Genomic DNA, 22,570 nt, shown 5'->3' with positions numbered 1-22,570 from the left:
CAGCCAAGGTATGCAGCTTCACCTATATTGTTACAGTAAAAGTAGGCCTAGTTGATAATGCAGTATACCTAGGCTAAAGGTAGAACTGTGCGTGATTTATCTTGGCTGATCCATCAGTTGCCCTCACACCTGAATACGGGCGGAACGTAGCTCAGTGGTGAAGCGTTCGCTTGATGCGCGGTCGGTCTAAGATCGGTGGACCCATTTGGCTATTTCTCGTTCCAGCCAGTGCTCCACAACTGGTGTAACAAAGGCCGTGGTATGTACTATCCTGTCTGTGGGATAATGCATATATAAAAGATCCTTTGCTGCTAATCGAAAAGAATCGCTCATGAAGTGGCGACAGCTGGTTTCAGTCTCAGAGAGGAAACCCGCTACATTTATTACATTAGAAGCAAGGGATTTTTTTTTTATGAACCATACCACAAAAAGGATAGCACATGCCACGGTCTTTGATATGCCAGTCGTGTTGCACTGGCTGAAACGAGAAATAGCCCAATGGGTCCACCGACGGAGATCGATCCCAGACCGACCGCGCATCAGACGTGCGCTCCGTAGAAAGAGATAAAAATATTTTTCAAATAATTTTCTATCGATGTAGCGATGATATTGGCAAAATTATGGAGGAGGAACACGAAACTTGGCACAGATGATCTCCATGGGGAGTTCGTCGCATCCAATCAATGAACCACTTGAATTTTCAATATGGCGGCCATATTTCAAGTATTTAGATGTATTTTAATAGTTTTTTTTTATATTAGTAATTATATATTTTTTTATACGTTTAAAAACATGCTGAACCTAACGTCTGATATGTGAAAAAAGGCCTCCGATGGTGGAAGTGGCAAATAGTGGGGGTCAGTATATGACAACCTCCCCAAAACATGGGCACCTACTATTAGGACTATTGACAGAGAAGATGATAATGGAAATAATGTTTCAAATGGTGATACAAGCATGACACTTTACACTGATGATATCTTCGGCGAGTTCTTCAAATTCAATCAATGAGCAACTTGAAATGTCAATACTGTGATACTTTTTCAAAATGGCAACCATTTTTCCCATCTAGTGTCCGTTATTGGCACGTATAATAACTGTCAAATTTTAGCCATGTTGGCGACTTTTTATGTACTAGTATTTAAAAGCATGTTGAAAGTAATTCTGATATTTAAAATACTATCAGATTTAACGTTTTTATTCAAAATAGCTGCCATATTTCCCAGCAAACAGTCACCAGCTACAATAGAAGAACTTGAGCTGGTACCAATATACGTTGTTCCATAACCAAACTACTTTATGATCAAGCACACACATGATATCCTTGGGGCGTTCTTTAAATGCAGTCAATGAACCACATGGATTTTCAATATGACGGCCATTTTTCAAGATGGCCGCCATAGTGTCCTACTAATGTTCATTATTAAGATGTATTTTAATAACGTTTTTTCTATTAGTAATTTTCTATTATTTTTATATGTATATAATAGAAATATGCTGAACATACCGTTTGATATGTAAAACAAAACCTCTGGTGGAAGTGGAAATATCGGGGGTCAATATAAGGCAACACCTATAAAACATGGTCACCTAATATTAGCATTATTGGCAGAGCAGACAACAGAAATCACATTTCAAATGGTGACATAAGCATGGAACTTTACATAAATGATTTCATTAGGCAGTTCTTAAGTTCCCATCAAATAGAGACCATTTTTCAATATGGAGACCAGTTTTCATTATGGCCGCCATATTATTCCACCAATATCCATTATTAACATTAATAAAGTTGTCAGACTTATCATATTAGTGTCGTTTTATACATTTAAAACTATACTGAACGTCTTTCTGACAATTATACTACTATCAGAATATACCTTTTTCTTCCAAATGGCTGCAATGTGTCCACGAAACACAGGCATCAACAACAGAGTATGGGCTATAATTAATTTATAGTTAAAACGTTCTCATAGTGTTGCGAGTCTTGTATATTTTTATATGACAAAAATAAAGATTTTTCTGACAAGTCATGACATTTACGTTTTAAGGATATGCCAAACAATTGCCAACGCTAAACCAGCTTATATTGTTAGTATGTTCCAATAAAAATAACCACATGGTCTGTCAGACGAATGATAGCACGCGGAGTCGAGTACATCCATCATATTCTACATTTTGTGTGGGTTTTAATCCTGGTTTTATTCTCGTTACACATACAATAGCAGAAACACACAGAATGGTGTGAAATGGTGTGAAATGCGTTCACTTCATGCTCAATCATGCTGCATGCAATGCACGTGAAATGCCAGTATGTGGACACATAAAAGTCACGTAATGGTGTCATATTCCTGTCACATTAAGAATGCCACGACCCAGAGAAGAACAAAGGGAGCGAGCGTTGGGCATGGTTCAAGAGGGGATTTCGAAAAGCCAAGTTGCTAGAACCTTCAGAGTCCATCCATCAACTATTGGACGACTTGCTTAACGTCACCAACAGACTGGGAGTGTTCGTGATCGACCTCGACCTGGTCAACTTCCCGTTACGACCCCACGCCAAGATCGGCAGATTCGACGACACCACCTCCATGACCGGTTCAGAACTGCGACGATGACAGCAAGCAACACGATAGGACGTCATGGAAGGCCTATCCATCGATGACGGTCATCGTCGACTCAGAACGGCTGGACTCAGATGCAGACGCCCGTACAACGGTAACATGACACCGCGACATCGTGCTGCGAGACTACAGTTTGCTCTCCAGAATGGTAATCATCCACCATCTTCCTCTCATAAATTGTTATTTTAAGTCCAATAAATATATTTTTCATTAATCACAACAAAATATTGAAAAATATGTTTTGCGTTTTCATTGTGTGTCAGTAAGTATATATATATATATATATATATATATATATATTATATATATATATTATATATATATATATATATTATATATATATTTTATATATATATATATATATATATATATATATATATATATATACTACTCAAAACAATTTAAGGGTCAGACGATATTTTCTGAATGTCAATTATATTAGCTAGACCATAATGTCACGCATGGTATTGTTCCATTTTGACGAAAGTGGGTCTAAGCAACCCATAAATGAATTAAAATCCACTGTCAGACACTGTCGACTAGTTCTAATGGCGAAAACATGCTTACATTTGCACGTAAATTAGGGCGAAAGCGAAAGGTCTGCCAAGTGCCCATAACTTGCTTTTTCACAAAGCGCTTCATTTGTACGCTTTGCACGTGTATTCCATGTTCCCAATGCCGAATTTCCGTATAATTGGAGCTTGCGTTCGTGTACGGTGCACACTCCAAATTCGACAATGGTACGACTTCAACTGACTATCGAAGATCGAGGAAGGGCTATTGCTTGGCTTCAGGATGGCAATACGCAAAGAAATGTTGCTCTGAGACTTGGTGTCAGTCAGAGTGTCGTTGGCCGACTGTGGCAACGGTACCAAGCAACGAATTCTGTTCGAAATCGTCCACGTTGGGGAAGACCCCGAAGCACTACAAATAGAGAGGACCGCTACATCACCAATATGGCTCTACGTCAACGCACAACCACTGTACGCCGATTACGTGACAATCTGCGGACTGCGACTGGAACTCGAGTGTCTGATCAAACCATACGCAATCGTCTGAGAGCCAATAATCTACGCTGACGTCGCCAGGCTGTTCGACCACCACTCCTACCACGTCACAGAACGGCCAGACGTCACTGGTGCACGCTTCATCTGCGGTGGCAACGTGTTCAGTGGGGTCGAGTGATGTTCACTGATGAGTCCAGGTTTAGTCTCCAGTTCAACGACGGTCGGGTTCGTGTCTACAGACGTCCTGGAAAGCGCTTCGCTGACGTTAACTTTAGACAACGTCACCGGTTCGGTGGTGGCAGCGTCATGGTGTGGGGCGGCATCTCTATCCACCACAGGACCCCCGTCTGTGGTGGATGGCAATCTGAATGGAATCCGCTATCTGAATGAGATTATCCGGCCGTTGGTTCTCCCAGGCCTTCAGCAGATTGGCGGTGGGGCAGTTCTGCAGGATGACAATGCCAGACCCCACCGCGCCAGGGTGGTAACGGACTTTCTCAGACAACAAGGTATCGCCAGGATGGATTGGCCAGCATATTCGCCTGACTTGGCCCCAATAGAGCACGCCTGGGACGAATTAGGCAGGAGAGTTCGGGATAACCATGCCCCTCCGGCCAACCTTCATGATCTGGGTCAACTTCTTATGGCAGAGTGGCAGGCCATTCCCCAAGAGTTCTTCAGACGTCTGATCAACAGCATGAGGCAACGAAGTGTCGAGTGTATTCGCGCCAGGGGTGGATTCACACACTAAACGAATGTTCTAATGTGTAAAATCCATGTTTGACAACCTTCAACTTTGACAGCATGTCATGTGACTTTCTTGTATATAGTGACGTTTATTTGTGGGTTTTTGTAAATATAGAACAATAAATAAAAAAATTGGTGTAGTTTACATCATCAATCTAATACACTCTGAAACTTATTTGGTAATAAATTTTTGACCCTTAAATTGTTTTTGAGTAGTATATATATATATACTGAACCTCTTTAAAAACGCAACACTTATTGTATCAATCATGTCATATTTCATTTAATACATTTTTTAAAAATCATTTTATAACAGACCACACATTAGTGTTTTTTACTTTAGAGTTGATTTACGGCAAGTCAGGATTTATGCATGAGCGAAAAAAAATTGTGCTTAAACAGATTTTCAAAATTCAATATCTGGTATGGCCGCCACGCAATTGGAAGGAAATGTTTTATTTAACGACGCACTCAACACATTTTAATTACGGTTATATGGCGTCGGACATTTGGTTAAGGACCACATAGAGAGGAAACCGCTGTCGCCACTTCATGGGCTACTCTTCGATTAGCAGCAAGGGATCTTTTATATGCATCATCCCACAGACAGGATAACACATACCACGGTCTTTGATATACCAGTCGTAGCGCACTGGCTGGAGCGAGAAATAGCCCAATGGGCCCACTGACGGGGATCGATCCCAAACCGACCGCGCATCATGCGAACGCTTTACCACTGAAAACAACTGGTGTCAAGATTTCATCTCTGTATTGTGGTGTATTGTTGTGCATTAACTGCATGTCGGAAAATGACAAAAGGTGTGCGGCAGTTGGAGGCGATACCTGCCCAAACATGCACACTTCCCCATCTGTCATGCTCCATGACACAGTCTGCATATCTTTACCCGCGTCGACGCCAAACACGTTTCAGCACGTATAACGTCAGCTATACTCAAATTGAATCTCGATTCATCGGAAGAGTACGTTGGCCCAATGATTCCTTGTCCACCGGACATGTCTCCTGGACCACTGTAAGCGCCGAGCTCCGTCTAGAAGTTTGTCTCCAGGCGACGTCGGACAGTTTCCAAGTGAATGGTGCGACTGAAAGCAGGAAAATGTCTTTTTAGTGGACATAAAAAGATATGGATTGTGAAAACTTGAATTGGTGTGCCAGTTGTAAGAAACTTACCCGTGGCGTCCCCTACCTTGTCTGGCGGTAGACGTTGCACTCGGGAATCGATTTCTGAGGTACCGCGTCCTTATGAAGTTGTCTTGTTGGCACGCAACATCCTAAGAGCCCGATTCCGTTAATTTTCATTCAATGTAGGCATTTTGTTTGAAACGATTTCATAAAAAAATTGGTGTTTTCGGTGTGGTAAGACTTTAGCTATCAGCACCAAACAATTTCATAAAATTCCGTGCACGCTTCATTTGCATGGGCCTTATTATGGCACTCGACTAAGAACGATAGTAACTGTCTAATGGTTGGTGTTGTATATATTCCACCTACTGGTTTACCATATTACAAAGATGGCACTTTTAATATTATTGAAAATGAAATATTTGACAATGTGCAACTGCTCCTGCTTGGTGATTTTAATGCCAGAACCAATGTTCTCCTGATTACCACTACAGTTGATAATATTTATATTGATGATACTGATATGGATAATTTTCTGAATGACATATCAAAACTTGATAACCTTAACATCCCTAGCGACAGGGCAAGCCAGGACCAAGGAAAGGTAAATCAGCATGGTGTGAAACTATTAGATTTATGCAAGTTACATAACATTTATATTCTCAATGGTAGATGTGGAAATGATGAAAATATAGGTAAAGTTACCAGTAAAGATTGCAATTTAATTGATTATGATATAGGTACTTACCATGTTTTTGAAACTTACCGATTTTGAAATATGTGATTTTGACCCACTTCTGTCAGATATACATTGTGCACTGGTACTTACATATACTTGCAGATGTAACACTGACAATAACCCAAACAATTCGGCTGACAACTGCGTAAATGGGTCCCTAGTAAACGTGAGGAATTTACTAATAATATAGACAACAATATAATTGAAAAAATCTCTAGCTTTGGCGACACATCTGTTGATACAAAAACGCGTGTTAATCAAGCAGCCGATAATGTTAACACATCTATTGCAGTCTGGACATTCGGTCACACGCACGTATACACAAATAGCCGGAGTAAAAGGTCGGCGAACAACAAGTGGTTCGGAGCAAGATGCAAATATTTACGAACTAAGTATCACGAAGCTAAAACTTTATACGCAAAACATAAAACTGCAGATAGTAAAATGAAAAATGAGATTAATAAATGCTAGTAAATCTTATAAGACATCTATATTTAAAGCATATTCACAAAATACATTTAAGACAGAAAAGAAAATGAGACAATTACGTTTAGATGACCCAAAAGATTTTTACAAAATATTTAAGAATAAAGAACAATGCAACCTAGAGAAAAACGTCCCTTCTATAGATAATTTTTTGAGTATTTCAGTGATTTAAATAAGGGCGAACCCAATGATGATAACCAATTTCATTTCGATATGGACCAGGTACTAAACGAAGTAAACAATGATTGTCATTTTATTAACGGGAAATTCAGCGAAGATGAAATGAAAGCTATAAAACAATTTAAAAACGATAAAGCAGTAGGTGTAGACAAAATAGCCAACGAATATATTAAATCAACCGCCACCTTGATCATGCCAGTCCATGTTAAACTTTTTAATACTTTAATTGATCACGGCGTTCTACCTGAGGAATGGCTTACAGGTATTATTATACCAATTTTTAAAAACTATTACCCGAAAATTATCGACCAATTACACTATCCTACTGTTCTAAGCTATTCACAACTTTAATTAATAACCGGTTAAACTTATTTATCGAGGAAAACAATATCATTAGTGAGGCACAGACTGCATTTCGTAAAGGCTATTCAACTACAGACCACATATTCACATTACATAACTTGATCGATTTCTTCAAAAAAAGAAAAAAGAAATTATACTGTGTTTTTATTGATTTTCAAAAAGCTTTCGATATGGTCCCAAGAACTCAACTTTGGCATAAGCTGTTACAAAATAACATAACCGGTAAAATTTTCATAATTATCTATCAGATGTTTCAAGGTCTAAAATCATTCATTTCCGTAAATAATCAGCAATCAGCTTTATTCCCTTGCAACAACGGTATACACCAAGGCGAAAATGTATCCCCTCTTCTGTTCTCCTTGTAGCTCAACGATTTAGAAGATTATTTATCCAACCAGGGATGCGAAGGAATCAGAATTAAAACAGATAATCAAGAAAACCCGGTAGACATTGCTATGCACATCCTTTGTTATATGCAGATGATACGGCCTTATTAGCAACAAGTGCAGCTGACCTACAATTAATAGTAACAAAACAAAAATACTGATTTTTAACGGAACTGCTAAAGACTATAAACATATTTTTAAGATTAGAAACACTATTTCAGAAAATGTTAAAGAATACAAATATTTAGGAATTACTTTTAGTAAATTAAATAACTTCCGAACTACCAACAGGCTACCAAGGCTATGTACTTTGAACTAGCGAAATCTAAGGAATACCATTTATCAACTGAATGCAAACTTAAAATGTTCGACTCGATGGTCATGCCAATCTTATTATATGGCTGCGAAATTTGGGAGCACGAGAAAAATGATATATACTACTCAAAAGAATTTAAGGGTCAGAAATTTATAACCAAATAAGTTTCAGAGTGTATTAGATTGATGATGTAAACTACACCAAATTTTTTATTTATTGTTCCATATTTACAAAAACCCACAAATAAACATCACTGTATACATGCTGTCAAAGTTGAAGGTTGTCAAACATGGATTTTACACATTAGAACATTAGAACATTCGTTTATAGTGTGTGAATCCACCCCTGGCGCGAATACACTCGACCCATCGTTGCCTCATGCTGTTGATCAGACGTCTGAAGAACTCTTGGGGAATGGCCTGCCACTCTGCCATAAGAAGTTGGCCCAGATCATGAAGGTTGGCCGGAGGGGCATGGTTATCCCGAACTCTCCTGCCTAATTCGTCCCAGGCGCACTCTATTGGGGCCAAGTCAGGCGAATATGCTGGCCAATCCATCCTGGCGATACCTTGTTGTCTGAGAAAATCCGTTACCACCCTGGCGCGGTGGGGTCTAGCATTGTCATCCTGCAGAACTGCCCCGCCGCCAATCTGCTGAAGGCCTGGGAGAACCAACGGCCGGATAACGACCGTCGTTGAACTGGAGACTAAACCTGGACTCATCAGTGAACATCACTCGACCCCACTGAACACGTTGCCACCACAGATGAAGCGTGCACCAGTGACATCTGGCCGTTCTGTGACGTGGTAGGGAGTGGTGGTCGAACAGCCTGGCGACAGCAGCGTAGATTATTGGCTCTCAGACGATTGCGTATGGTTTGATCAGACACTCGAGTTCCAGTCGCAGTCCGCAGATTGTTACGTAATCGGCGTGCAGTGGTTGTGCGTTGACGTAGAGCCATATTGGTGATGTAGAGGTCCTCTATTTGTAGTGCTTCGGGGTCTTCCCGAACGTGGACGATTTCGAACAGAATTCGTTGCTTGGTACCGTTGCCACAGTCGGCCAACGACACTCTGACTGACACCAAGTCTCAGAGCAACATTTCTTTGCGTACTGCCATCCTGAAGCCAAGCAATAACCCTTCCTCGATAGTCAGTTGAAGTCGTACCATTGTCGAATTTGGAGTGTGCACCGTACACGAACGCAAGCTCCAATAATACGGAAAAATTCAGCATTGGGAACATGGAATACACGTGCAAAGCGTGCAATTGAAGCGCTTTGTGAAAAAGCAAGTTATGGGCACTTAGGGCGAAAGCGAAAGGTCTGCTAATTTACGTGCAAATGTAAGCATGTTTTCGCCATTAGAACTAGTCGACAGTGTCAATGAGTGGATTTTAATTCATTTATGGGTTGCTTAGACCCACTTTCGTCAAAATGGAACAATACCACGCGTGACATTATGGTCTAGCTAATATAATTGACATTCAGAAAATAATGTCGAAAATATCGTCTGACCCTTAAATTCTTTTGAGTAGTATATATATTTAACTCTACAAATCAACTTCTTTAGTTAGATTTTACCTGTTAAGAAATCAACACCATTTTTTATGTTATACGGAGAGCTAGGACGAATGCCACTTGAATTACTCATACATAGAAGAATGATATGCTACTGGGCACGGCTTTTATCGGGAAAAGAATCAAAAACTATTATACAAAGCTATGTTAAATGATCATCTTACTAACGGAATCAACTATAATTGGATCACCGCTATCAAAAACGTTTTGGATAACTTAGGAATGAGCAATGTATGGATATCTCAATCGTTTATATTAGTAAACCCGTCTGTCGCAACAAATCAAACAAAGGCAATACGACCAATATTTACAAATATGGAGAAATAACTTATCACAATCATCGAGGGAAAGGTTACGAGCTATATAAAGAAAACTTATTTCTTGAAAATTATTTTAGTATACTTCCTGAAAAGCTATGGTCAGTTATCATAAAATTTATAACATCTAAACATTATTTACCTGTTGAAACTGGTCGTTGGAATAACATGTCTATAGATGAGAGACTGTACACTATGCGATGTTAATGATATTGGCGATGAGTTTCATTATCTTTGTTTGTAATTTTTTTTTCATGACTTAAGGGTCCAGTATATACATTCCAGTATATACATTCATATTACTATAAACGACCAAGTACTTTAAAATTTAAAGAATTAACAGTAAGAGAATCGGAATATTTAAGAAATTAGCATATTTTATAAATGTAATTATTAGTAACGTTATAAACGTCCCTAACCAAACCAAACAAAAATAATTATTACGATGACATGTTTGCTTATAAGTACTTGGCCACACATGATGCAGGGGAGAGTGGGGCAAAATGGGCAGAATTTTGAAAATAGCAATTAATAAAAAAGTTAAAGAATTTTAAAAACAAAAAGAATTTTAAAAACAAAAAACTGACTGCTCGGTCAAATATTTATATAATTTAGAGCATTTTAGGGCAGTCCAAAAATAAAGAGAAAGAAGAGGATCGGACTATTTAATGATATTAAAAAAAGAAAGTAATTTCGACAAGTCCGATCCATATGTCCACGTGAGTGGTCTCGTTAAGGCCGTTAGGGTGCACAGCTTGTAGGGACGAGATGGGTTGGATCCCGTCAAGAAAACCCCTAGATTGACAATCAATAGACGTTGAAGGTGTAGTGCTGTGCTGAAATACAGATCTTGAGAAGCCGGATCCGTCTGAACGAGAAAGCATCGACTAGAGTATAGTCCAGTCGTCATGGGTTGGTATAGTGGTGCGGACGGGCCTGACTCCGGAGGATACGAGATGGTATCACAATAAAACAAAGTAAAGTCTAGAAAAGAGTAGTAGGGGCCGACCCCGCTTCCTATTTTTTCTTAGAGTGGGGCGGTCAATCTTCCAGTGCTGCTAGGACAGACTCGGACATGTAGAGACTAAACGCGAACAGCCGTGGCGTTCTGCAGAGTGGCCGTCATACGAAAAAAACCAGTCAACATAGTCAGACGGAGAAATGACGTGGAGGCAAGGAATCTCGCTAAAAAAAGAATCCAACCTGGTGGTGCAGACTGTCGAAACGAGAAGTGTTCCAGCATTCAATCAGTTCCAATGTCCGCATACATCCCAGTAGAAAAACTTCACTTCGCCGACAAAAACAACGAAGTGAAGGATCCCCAAGTCGAGCCGCGAAAGCACGTGCAGTGTGCACAAGCGAAACACGTCTTACCGCGTCGAGCTCCAGATTGGGAAATGTGAGTTTTTAAAGCGATTCAGTATATGTACATGTACAACTAGATAGGAATACAGAACTCTTAAAAAAGGTAAATTAATGTTATGAGCTAATTAAGAGAAAGGCTGTTGACAAACGGAAGGTATTGATTGATCTCCATATGGTAAAATGGTTATGAAACAAGATATACTGGTACAAAGTAATCTTGAAAAATGGCCGCCATATTGAAAATTCAAGTGGTTCATTGATTGGATGTGATGAACTGCCCACGGAGATCAGCTGTGCCAAGTTTCATGTTTCTATCAATTATTTGAAAGGTTTTCCCAGTTATCTGCTCTCGCAATAGTGCTATTAGTGGTTGATAATTTTTAATGTTCACGGATTTAATAACAGTGTGCTGATTAACAATAGCATCTGCCAACGCTTTCAGTTCCTGGGAATTAAATTCTGGTTATCGTTTTGCACCATTTTCGTGTTTGGTCAACCATGCTAACTGGCTACATGCATTATCAAATTCAAGTCACCCACGTGCCCAATCACTGTACGTGTAGTAAAAAAAAAATAACGACACATTGATTTCCTTTATTTACTTCATACTTCAAACGACTGAAAAACAAATTTGGCGACATTTTACGATATCGCTATGGTCCGACGATCGATATCTTCGGGAACATGGCCCCAGAATTGGTAACTACATCTATGTCGGTGATGAGAGCAGTCGTGTTGTTAAAATATATATACCCTTCAAAAAAAGAAACGCAAAAGGGTACAAATGGGTTATAACTCCGATTTTATGTTTCCTACCGGTTCATGCTTTGTGAATATAAGGTCATTGCATGTCCCAAACACATTCCCACAGTTACATTCGATAAAACGCAGCTACTGTACAATAAAGTTCCAAAATGTGAATATTCGCAAAAACGCAGCCACGTGCAAACCATGTCACCACTGCACGTGCGTTGTCTGCACGTGCGTTGTCTGCACGTGCAACATGAACACCGACAGTATAAAAGTGCAGGGTGTTCGCTTGCCTGGCCTCTGTATCTGGCCGACAGTTGACAATCCAGGACATGCCACATCTCAGTGAACCGCAGAGAAAATGCCATCGGCCGACTAGACGCAGGCGAATCCAGAACGGCCGTTGCCAGGGCATTCCATGTGTCCCCAAGCACCATCTCCAGACTGTGGGACCGTTACCAGCAACATGGATCAACACGTGACCTCCCTAGATCCGGTCGACCACGGGTCACTACCCCCGGGCAGGACCGCTACATGCGGGTACGCCACCTTCGGGAACGATTGACTACTGCCACCTCCACAGCCGCAGCAATACCAGGTTTGCGCAGGATATCCGACCAGACCGTACGGAACCGCCTACGTTGAGGTAGGAATTCGTGCCAGACGTCCAGTTCGAGGTGTCATCTTAACACCACAACGTCGACTCCGACTGCAGTGGTGCCAGATTCATCGACAATGGCCTCAACTGCGATGGAGACAGGTGTGGTTCAGTGACGAGTCCCGATTTCTGCTCCGACGTCATGATGGAAGATGTCGCGTGTATAGGCGTCGTGGTGAACGTTATGCGGCAAACTGCGGCAAACTGCGTGCAGGAAGTGGACAGATTCGGCGGGGGTAGTGTCATGGTGTGGGCAGCCATCTCACACACTGAACTGACCTGGTCCACGTGCAGGGCAACCTGAATGCACAGGGCTACATTGACCAGATCCTCCGGCCACACATCGTTTCCACTTATGGCCAACGCCAACGCAGTGTTCCAACATGACAACGCCAGGCCTCACACAGCACGTCTCATAACGGCTTTCCTACAGAACATTAATGTCCTTCCTTGGCCATCGATATCACCGGATTTGAACCCAAATGAGCATCTATGGGACGAGTTGGACCGACGCCTCCGACAGCGACAGCCCCAGGCCCTGCCCGAGCTGGCAGCAGCCTTGCAGGCCGAGTGGGCCACCGTCCCCCGGGACGTCATCCGTACTCCTGGTTGCTTCAATGGGCAGGCGGTGCCAGGCAGTTGTCAACACACGCGGAGGCCACACCCGGTATTGACTCCAGATGACCTTGACCTTGGTGGTGTGTCCTATCACTTACTCACAATGGACTAGAGTGAATTGTGAACAATCCTGCAACATTTGGTAATTATCGGACTCGCCATTCAATAATTAAATCAATTCTCCAAATGTTACGACAATGTGGTTTTGCGTTTCTTCTTTTGAAGAGCATTAGTTTACACCCCCAGTGTAATTGACAAATGTTTGACATCAAAAATAGATTTACATGTTTTCTATAACAGATCGAGTTTTATTTCTGTAACCCTAACAATTGTATTACAGTTGTATACTAGTTAGCTGTGCGCTTCAAAAGTAGCAAGTTATTCTTTGGACTACCATTGTACAATTATTGAAAAATAATTTTGGAATACATAAATGTTTGTAATTTTTTGCATAAAGTTGCATAACACTTCACACTAAAACACGCATCTTAAAATAATGTGCCCCCACCCCCTTTGACCTTGGATTGGTATAGCGAAAGGTTTGGCCGACTTGGGATTTCATGCATCCACACGAACCAGCAAAACAGTTTTAATGGCAATCGAGAAAAGGATCAGGGAATGATAAACGCTCATATTGTGTATAAAACTTACCATCCTCCTTCAAATTACTGCACGAGAACAAAATAAGATGTCTGCATAAATTAAGTCTGCATAAATTAAGATTTAACGTGGTCCGTTTTGTAGGTTTAGTTTCCAAAACATTCTAGAAAAATGCATTCAGTACTAGAAAAATGCATTCTGTATTGTAAAACCTAAAGTGCAATACATGTGTAGAATAAAAACGTTTAATGCACGACAATTTACCAGTTCATAAATGAGCGGAGCGAATAATTTTGCCACGCTCATATACCACTAGATTTTGAGCATGTCCGTCCTGGGTCCCCGTCTCTGGATAGCCAGGGACCCGACCCGGGACAGATCATAAATGAACCGAATTGCCGACCAGTCCCGATGAAAAAAAAAAAAAAAACACATTCGGTACTGGATACATGCTATTTAAAAAAAAAAAAAAAAGTTTACTTTACAGCAATTTCTTTATGCAGCAACCTACAGACAGGATAGCAATACCACGACCTTCATATACCAGTCGTGGTGCACTGGTTGGAACGAGAAATGGCCGATTTAGTGGGCAAAACACACCATATCGGTTTAGAAAATTCCCAACTAAAAAAGCGTTAGTATACTTAGTGAAACGGTATAATTTATTAAGCCAATTAACAGTAAAATAAAAAATAAGCCAGTTTGTTTGAAAATTTATTGATTAAGCCCTTCACCGATATTACATGACCAATCCGCTCATGGCATGTCATCGAGTCATAAGATTATCTGCGCTGTCCTCTTTCATGGCTTCCGCAACTAGAAAGAATTGGGGAAACTTAAGATCAAAATATCCACTTAGTTTACCAATTATTTTTCAAAAGTTAAATTGATCTGCTCATCCCCCCCCCCCCCCCCCCCCCCCCCCCATTGTAGCAAATAATCCCCAACATGGCATACGAAAAACTATTCAACCCTTTATAATGTCTGCAGAGTTCACACGAGGCGCTTTGATTACAGGATCCAACCCTTCGGTTACTTCCGTCCAAAGTGGCGTCAATACAAGTTATCCAAATCAGAATGCTAAAATATTCGAATATTTTTGCTACAAAGTGAATTAACAGAACATAGTGTTATAGTCAGTGTTATAATATAATCAAAGCTGCGTAGCCTGTTTCTATAAAGTACGTTTACGGCTCTTCCTAGCAGTTTGGGACAAATAGCAAATGCTGGACATCAATTGCGTAGCCTATGATTAGGCCACACACACACCTAATCAAGTTATACATATTGTGAAATTACTTACATTCTTCGTTGTCGAAGTGGAATTGTTTGAATTCAACGAGGTTCAGTTTGTCATCACTACAGATTTTAATGTAAATTATCTTTATAAAATATGGCTGGCTGTAATATTTCAGCTTTTAAAAAAAACTATCGGAATTGTTAAGTCCATTAGTTGCCATTTGTTCATGATGATAGCTCCAATAGTGTAAACATACATCATACACATATATACCATTTTAAATCTGGCTCCCAACCCAAGACACATGTAATCATCCGTCAATATAGGCCGCATCTCATTTAACATCTTTGGTATGCATATAATAATTGCTACAAGCTGCTCACTGCTACATTAGTTTACAAAATAGTTGGGGGTTTTTGGGTTTTTTTTTTAAATATTAAGTAATCGTACGAAAAGAATTCTCACCATCCGAATCTGCCGCGTGGAACCTTTTAATTAAAACTGGGTTGGTTACTTTCAGGCCGGTCACGTGAGCGATCTCGTTCAGCTCGACAACACCATCTCCGTTCACATCCAGATCATACAGAACTGTCGGCACATCGGCATCCTGGAAGCAAACAGCATTAAGACGGCAAACTTTTTTTTTAAGAATACAATTAAGTGACCCTAGGTCACCTCGCACCCAAATCCACCCATGTCCTTTTTACAATATTGTTATACCGCTTTGATGCACGTTTTACCTTAATACTTTATAAAAACAAATTCTTATAATGTAATTTAAAAACATTTTAGACGTCTCATTTCAATTTCAACTTATTTCTTTTTCAACTTATTTCGTTCTGGGCAGAGTGGTTAGTGGTTAGCAAGAAAGAGGTGTAGTGGTCTTACACTCATCGAATCGTTAAACCTCGAATCGTTAAACCTCGCTCTGGGTTGGAGCAGATACCGGGCTGCGAACCCTGTACCTACCAGCCTAAATGTCCGATAGCTTAACCTAGAAACCACCCGAGACCGGTCTTATTTCAAAATGAACTACTGCGGATTAACTTTGCGAGTTGAAAATTTGTAATTCAATTCGGGAAGACTACCGATGCTCCAGCATTCAGTGTATTCAGGTTTATTAATGGTTTAGCATACAATCTCAATGTTTCGACAGTCTTCGAAAAAAACCCCACCCCCCGCTACATTTTCTAATTAGTAGGCAAGGGATCTTTTATATGCACCATTCCAGACGGGTCAGCACATACAGCTTTTGGTTTAGTAGTGTGCAGTGGATGGAACTAGGAAACAGAGTTATCCACCGAAGTAATTGATCCTACGATAGGACCTCAGGCAAGCGCTCCACAGACCAGTTAAATAGCCTAACGCCCCAATTGTCCAGTCTTAATACACCCCACCCCCAACTAAAGACGCTAGTCCCCCTTCATCGGAAAACAAATGTGATTCGGTGTATTACCTAGGGTCCTGGTAGAGGGATGCATTTGGGGAATTAAATTTACCTCAGCTGGATCTACAGCATCGGTCCCCACATCGAGTCCGCTTCCTCTTACAGACCAGCTCCTGGCCCACTTGCAGGCCGCCATACAACCTAGCGTGTGATAGGCATTGAATCCAATTCTGCGCACGGACCGAAAAAACCAACCATCCACGTGTTAAGGAACGAAGGTCAAGGCCAGCAAGAAAACCAAGAAATAAGCAGTCTTCATTCTGTAAAAACATTTAAAATATCCCATCCATTGCAGCGGCAATTAAAGTAGGTTTGGAACATTGAGGGTGGGAGTCTTTATATTTTGAATTTCATATATCTAGACTTAATGCAAGTATACAATGTGTAGCTCAATTTAGATACGGTTGTGGTAAATACATGACAAAATGTTATTAAACTTTAAATTTCTAGACTTGGAATAGTAATAATTTTAGCAAATAATATTTAATAAAAATACAAAAACTTACCTGAAAAATGTTTTTCGCCTTACAGGATCCAACAACACAGAAACAACTGTAACACGATAAAGTGACTATAATAGAAGAGTTTCGGTTATTTATCCCTCTAAAGTCATCACGTGATTATGCATGAATCTCGTTTTGCACGTTCACTCCATACTGACACTTTTGCACGTGCACGTTTTTCACCTGGTGCTATGGGTTTCATGAGTGTCAATTATATATACAGTTTAAGACGTTCTCGCCCACTTACTGCAATAGGAGCAATATATACTCGCGGAAAAAAGTTCCTGTGAACCAAATAATTGCATAATTATAGAATATAATTTACTTGAAATATGGTCATAAACATTTCAGTAAATATTCCAGCAGTGTCCTGTCAATTGCATGAGCTATTCATACTTTGTGATGACAAGTTGCGTTATTAGCATTCTTGGTCACGTGCTCCTGTTTGACTTCATTTTTCTTAGCAATGGACTCTAAAACTATTGTATGGATTCTCATCACTCAGAAAAAAAATACTTTTGTTGGTATCTGATTGTCGTCAGTGTGATGCCACACCTCCAAGAAAATAAACTTCGAATGATGGGTATGATTGAGGTTAAAATAGCACAAATGTTGTTGCTAGTAATTTTGGTGTTCATTGGTGTTCATCAGAACACTATGAAATGTCTGCGGAGATGTTTAGGGATAGTAGGGATCTTCTATATTTAGAGAGTCGACACCTAACGTTACGTTAACAAATCGTCAATATCAAGCGGGTACACATATGGAATAATTTGGAAATGACAAGTTTAACATCCCAGTACATCCCCGAGTTAACGCCAATCAGTTGAAAGAACTGTACGCAACCGATTAGGTGATCACAAAGTACGACAATGACCGTACATCAATACATTGTTCTGTTACATCGTCACCGACGGCGCACCAAGCATTGCGTAGACCGTACTTCGGGTTCAGAAGGCAGGAGAGGATCACTACACTTTTAACAGATAAATAGCACATCTATGTAAAACACAATATTTTTAAATTTTAAAAATATATGTCTCACTGACATTTTAATGATGCACAAGAACTTTTTTCCGTGAGTATATATTATATCTAGGGAGGGGGTGCAATTTAAGGGCACAGTATCTTCAAACTTTGAATGAATGAATGTTTAACGACACCCCAACACGAAAAATACATCGGCTATTAGGTGTATGGAAACAAATAAGGTGATGATCAACATCAACAGAACAATTCAAGATATAAATAAAAACAGTGTAAAGAACTGTGCAAAAATACAAATACAAATATCACAGACAGATACTGACTTTTACTCTAAACTTCAATTTGTGCTGTATTGGCCATTCTCAAAGAGAATGTTACACCCCTGCACCACGGTGAGGTTACAGCACGCGCAGGGGACAAACTTTGAAAGTACACTATCATACATCATACTATATAATGCAATCTTTCTAAAAAAAACATCCATCTGAAATAAATAATTAAAATTCATCGTTCAACACGTAATCCCCCCCTTCCCAGCAATTTGATAGTTCAGACGTGAAGGGCACGGGCGTACGGACTCCATTTTTAAGGGGGGGGGGGGGGGCAGGCTGATTTTTGCCCGAATAATGGCGAATTAAACGGAAATGCCCGAATCTGGATAACAACATATATTCATATTTACCTTACTGCCAAACAGCTATATAGGGTTTCAAACGAATCACCATGCATTTTTATTGGTGGGGGAGGAATTACAACCAATTTTGCGGGTATAATGATGGAAATACATGGTACAAAGGTCTCAGGTTAGCACATTTTGCCCGAATATCTCTATAATTTTTGCCCGAATTAATTCGTCAAAGTAAATTTAGGGGGACCTTGGCCCCTGGGGCACCCCTTAGATCCGCTACTGGGATATCTGAAAAAACGTTCACGACATCAGCTGACCTTGATGGTCGGATATGGGGTCATCAACGTGCAACACTGTTTTCATTTCAAGATTTATTAAACAACACTCAGATACATTACAATGTGTAACAAGAGGACAATTCAAATGCATAAATAACATACATGACAAGAACAGGCGTCAACATAGAAGTATCTGTAGTTAACATAAAACACAAAATATGCAATCAAAATAGCTAAAATGTGCGGAGAAACGTCAGTTCACAAGACTAGATAATATTTTAATAAATATAGCTAGGTTTTTCAATAATGGTGCATTACATAATGACAGCATACCTTTCATTTAAAAACGCTAGGATTAATTCTGTAATATTGTTTTATATATTTTCTTCTACTGTTTTAAATATTAAAAATTTTACAATTGAATAAATAATGGTATTCATCTCCAATATCAATATTAATAAGTTGGCGTATTCTATTTTCTCTTGGAACGTTAAACCATCTGCCAGTTTCTATTTGTAATCTTAAATTTGACGTACGCAGTTTAGATATCCAGCATCTATTTTGGTACGATAATCTCGACAAATAGGTTTCGAAAAAAAAATCTGTTTTAAATAATGTATAAAATTGACCCCTAGAAGAGTTTTTAATGTCCAAAACCTACTGTTGTATAAACTGATCGCAGAGGTTTTGTTTCAATTCTTGTTTATACGATTTTAAATCATTATTTTGATTGGTATAGATGTACCCCATTCCCGTGTTATCGAAAATACTTTTTATGAATTTCAGCCATTTAAATTGATTTCTTTCACCACTGTTTAAAGAAAACATTAATTTATACAAAATACTGCTACGTTTATTTTCGTCTTTAACCAGTTTACTCCAAAATGACACCATTCATAACTTTACTAGTATTTCTAAAGGCAACCTTCCTAATTCTCCATATACCATAAAATTTGGAGTACTTTTTTTTTTTTTTACCTTCAAAATCCGTTTACAAAACTGGAGATGAATTTTTCTATTAGGCTCTATTTGTAAATTTTCATAACCCCAAATTTCTGATCCATAGAATAAAATTGGATCAACCATTGAATCAAATTTTTTTTGTTGTATATGAACTGGTAAGCTATTGTTCCGTAAATTATGGAAGACTAAATGCTTTATGAGTTTGGTCTACAAGATGTTGCTTTGCATTAAAAAAAATCCCCATTATATTTAAAACAAATTCCTAAATAACAGTAATAATCAATAATTTCCAATCGATCATCTTGCAACATAAATTCAACATTTGACCTCGACTTTCTCTTGCTAAAAATCACAACTTTTGTTTTACTCACATTAATGCTAAGATTCAAATATAATTGAAGCATAGGCCTACCTTCAGTTAAGGCAGAGATGAATTTTACTTGTAGAATGCAGGAAATTGCATTTAAGGACTTCTAAGTTTTCACATTTTTACAGGGAAGCATACGTCCGAACTCCCCTAGAAAATTTGCTTTGCGCCCTCAATCTATCAGTTAAATGTCTACTTAATTGCTTCCGCCGTGCCTGACTTAAGTTGTATAATTTAGGAAAAGTTATTTATATAGGCTATGGCTGTTGACCAATCCCATTTGTTAATATTAATAGAAATAAATATTGTTTAAATAATAGACCATGTCACTGTGAAATAATTCCCCCGTAACCATATTTTGCTGTATTCTTGGGCATTTTGAAACAGAAATTTGTTTTGATGACACAGTTTTGGAGTTATGATATTTCGACAGAATTAATGACAATATGCAAGTGTTTGTTGTTATTGTTTTTTGTTTGTTTTTGTTTTGTTTGTTTTTTAATTAAAAAACAGACCTTGGTCCCCACCTACCGTATAAACTTCCCAACCCTATTCTATTCATCGGTAATCTTCGGCTTTATCCGATATGGCGGAGAAAGCCGAATCTGACAGGTGCCTGACAACAGTCTTGACTATCTAGCCCCCAGACCATTATATTGGCAGTAACATATTGTATCTAATAAGGCCCAGTAAATCGAGACAGAATCTAAAATGTCCTCCAGAAATATTTTGTTTAGAGAAAATAACAATTTCGCGTTTTAAGGTCTGTATTTTATTTAAAATAGTGATATTTTAAAAACAAATATTTGTAAGTCACAGTTTGTAGCAGTATTGTTACCTTTTTATTGTTAATCAATTACTAATCACAAAATAATTGATGCTTTACTCGCTCAGTCGGTCTGTTCTTCAACTTCTTGAATGAGACATTTGACTTTTTGAGGTTTTTCAACTTTTTCTGTATAAAAGAAAGTCACTAGTCCTCACAGAAGCTTTGACTATGATGATGATGATGATAACTAGTTTAACGTGCCCATATACCACAAGGGTTTCGAGCACGCTCATCTCGAGTTCGACCTCCGATAAGATTGGGGGGGGGGGGGGCTAGAGTTGAAAATGGGCAGAATTTTAAAAATAGCAATTAGTAAAAAAGTTAATAGAATAAATTTTAAACAAAGGAAAAAAGTTACAAGCCAAGAATAAAAAGAATTGGGTATAATATCTGCCTGCACCCCACCCCCCCCCCCACCCCCCACCCCCCAACAACAATATTTGTTAGAATTAGTGTAAGTTTACTTAGTTTAGGGTTAGGGTTAGTTATATACAATACCTTTTTTAACATTTTGTTCTATAAAAGCAACATAATATTTATATTTCGTAATCCATTATCACTACGTTTTGCCTTTGAAAAATTAGACATTTTGACTATTCTTTGTAAAATTTCCTCCAATAACGGTGCTTTTATTGGTGCTTTTAGTAGAAATATAGCACAGAAGACACAATGAGGCATTATGGAACTAAAGGTTCGTTTTATTCCGTAAACACTCACAAATGTGAAATTGTGATAGTTGCCCGGTGGGCAACCAGTAGCTGAAGTTTCGTTGCCCAACATCATCTCTTGGTTGCCCACATATTTCATAGGCTGAAAAAAAGTTTGTTTTGTTTAACGACACCACTGGAGCACACTGATTAATTAATCATCGGCTATTGGATGTCAAACATTTAGTAATTCTGACTCATAGTCATCGGAGGAAACCCGCTACATTTTTCCTAATGCAGCAAGGGATCTTTTATATGCACTTTCCCACAGACAGGAAGGCACATACCATGGTCTTTGTCCGGTTGTTGTGCACTGGTTGGAACGAGAAAAAACCCAATCAGTTGAATGGATCCACAGAGGTGGTTTGATCTCGCTTGGGCTGTCACAGTCATAATACTTGATGAACTCGAGGCTCATCCAAGATTAAAAATACCTGTTGCCAAAAAAATTGCCAAATGGGATTTTTATTTGCCATAATGAAAATGTTTTAGCCAAAAAAAATTTATGTAGTACTGTATAGAGTATTTATATATAAATATGAAACTTGTATCTTTTTTAGCTAATTATGTACAAACTTGGAATACATCTGAATAACAAAATTGTCTCCTATCAAATCAAAGACAGCAATGGGAGTAGGGGCAGTTAATATATTACTTTGATTTTTCAGTGGGTGAGGGGAGATATGCAGAGTTGGAAGCCAATGCCCTCTGCAAACACACCCAAAATTCTAAGGGCTATGGAGTGTTCGAGA

At 39.1% G+C, this 22,570-nt stretch overlaps 2 protein-coding genes across 3 annotated transcripts in view; one reads left to right on the top strand and one right to left on the bottom strand.

Moving 5' to 3' along the window:
• Nucleotides 1-5,126: 5,126 nt before the first annotated feature.
• Nucleotides 5,127-17,216, bottom strand: LOC121381977. Of its 2 annotated transcripts, none has more exons than XM_041511420.1 (4): nt 17,063-17,216; nt 16,609-16,816; nt 15,575-15,716; nt 5,127-5,473 (listed from the first exon to the last, which is right to left on the bottom strand). In XM_041511420.1, exons 2-4 carry the CDS (start codon nt 16,690-16,692, stop codon nt 5,325-5,327), a joined length of 375 nt encoding a protein of 124 aa, XP_041367354.1. In that variant the 5' UTR covers nt 16,693-16,816; nt 17,063-17,216; the 3' UTR covers nt 5,127-5,324. The 2 variants fall into 2 exon arrangements, with proteins under 2 accessions (XP_041367354.1, XP_041367356.1); XM_041511422.1 differs by lacking the exon at nt 5,127-5,473 and adding an exon at nt 14,571-14,685.
• A 3,758-nt stretch (nt 17,217-20,974) lies between these two features.
• The window catches only part of LOC121381927, a 29,118-nt gene continuing 27,522 nt past the window's right edge, over nt 20,975-22,570 (top strand). The window contains exon 1 of the mRNA XM_041511351.1: nt 20,975-21,045. The gene's annotated coding sequence lies outside the window, so the exon portion shown is untranslated. The remainder of the gene's footprint in view (nt 21,046-22,570) is intronic.

This window comes from Gigantopelta aegis, chromosome 9 (assembly GCF_016097555.1).
Source record: "Gigantopelta aegis isolate Gae_Host chromosome 9, Gae_host_genome, whole genome shotgun sequence".
In the NCBI taxonomy this organism is placed as follows: Eukaryota; Metazoa; Mollusca; class Gastropoda; order Neomphalida; family Peltospiridae; genus Gigantopelta; species Gigantopelta aegis.
Note: the sequence above shows the minus strand (reverse complement) of the source record. Positions and strands in the feature narration are given on the sequence as shown.

Bases quoted from the DNA above. Each gene is read 5' to 3' on its own strand.
- LOC121381977 (XM_041511420.1), bottom strand. From the start codon at position 16,692: ATGGCGGCCTGCAAGTGGGCCAGGAGCTGGTCTGTAAGAGGAAGCGGA. The intron at 15,717-16,608 runs GTAAATTTAATT...GTTTGCTTCCAG, and splicing joins ATGCTGTAGATCCAGCTGAG to GATGCCGATGTGCCGACAGT. The intron at 5,474-15,574 runs GTGAGAATTCTT...TCCTGCTTTCAG, and splicing joins CCACGCGGCAGATTCGGATG to TCGCACCATTCACTTGGAAA.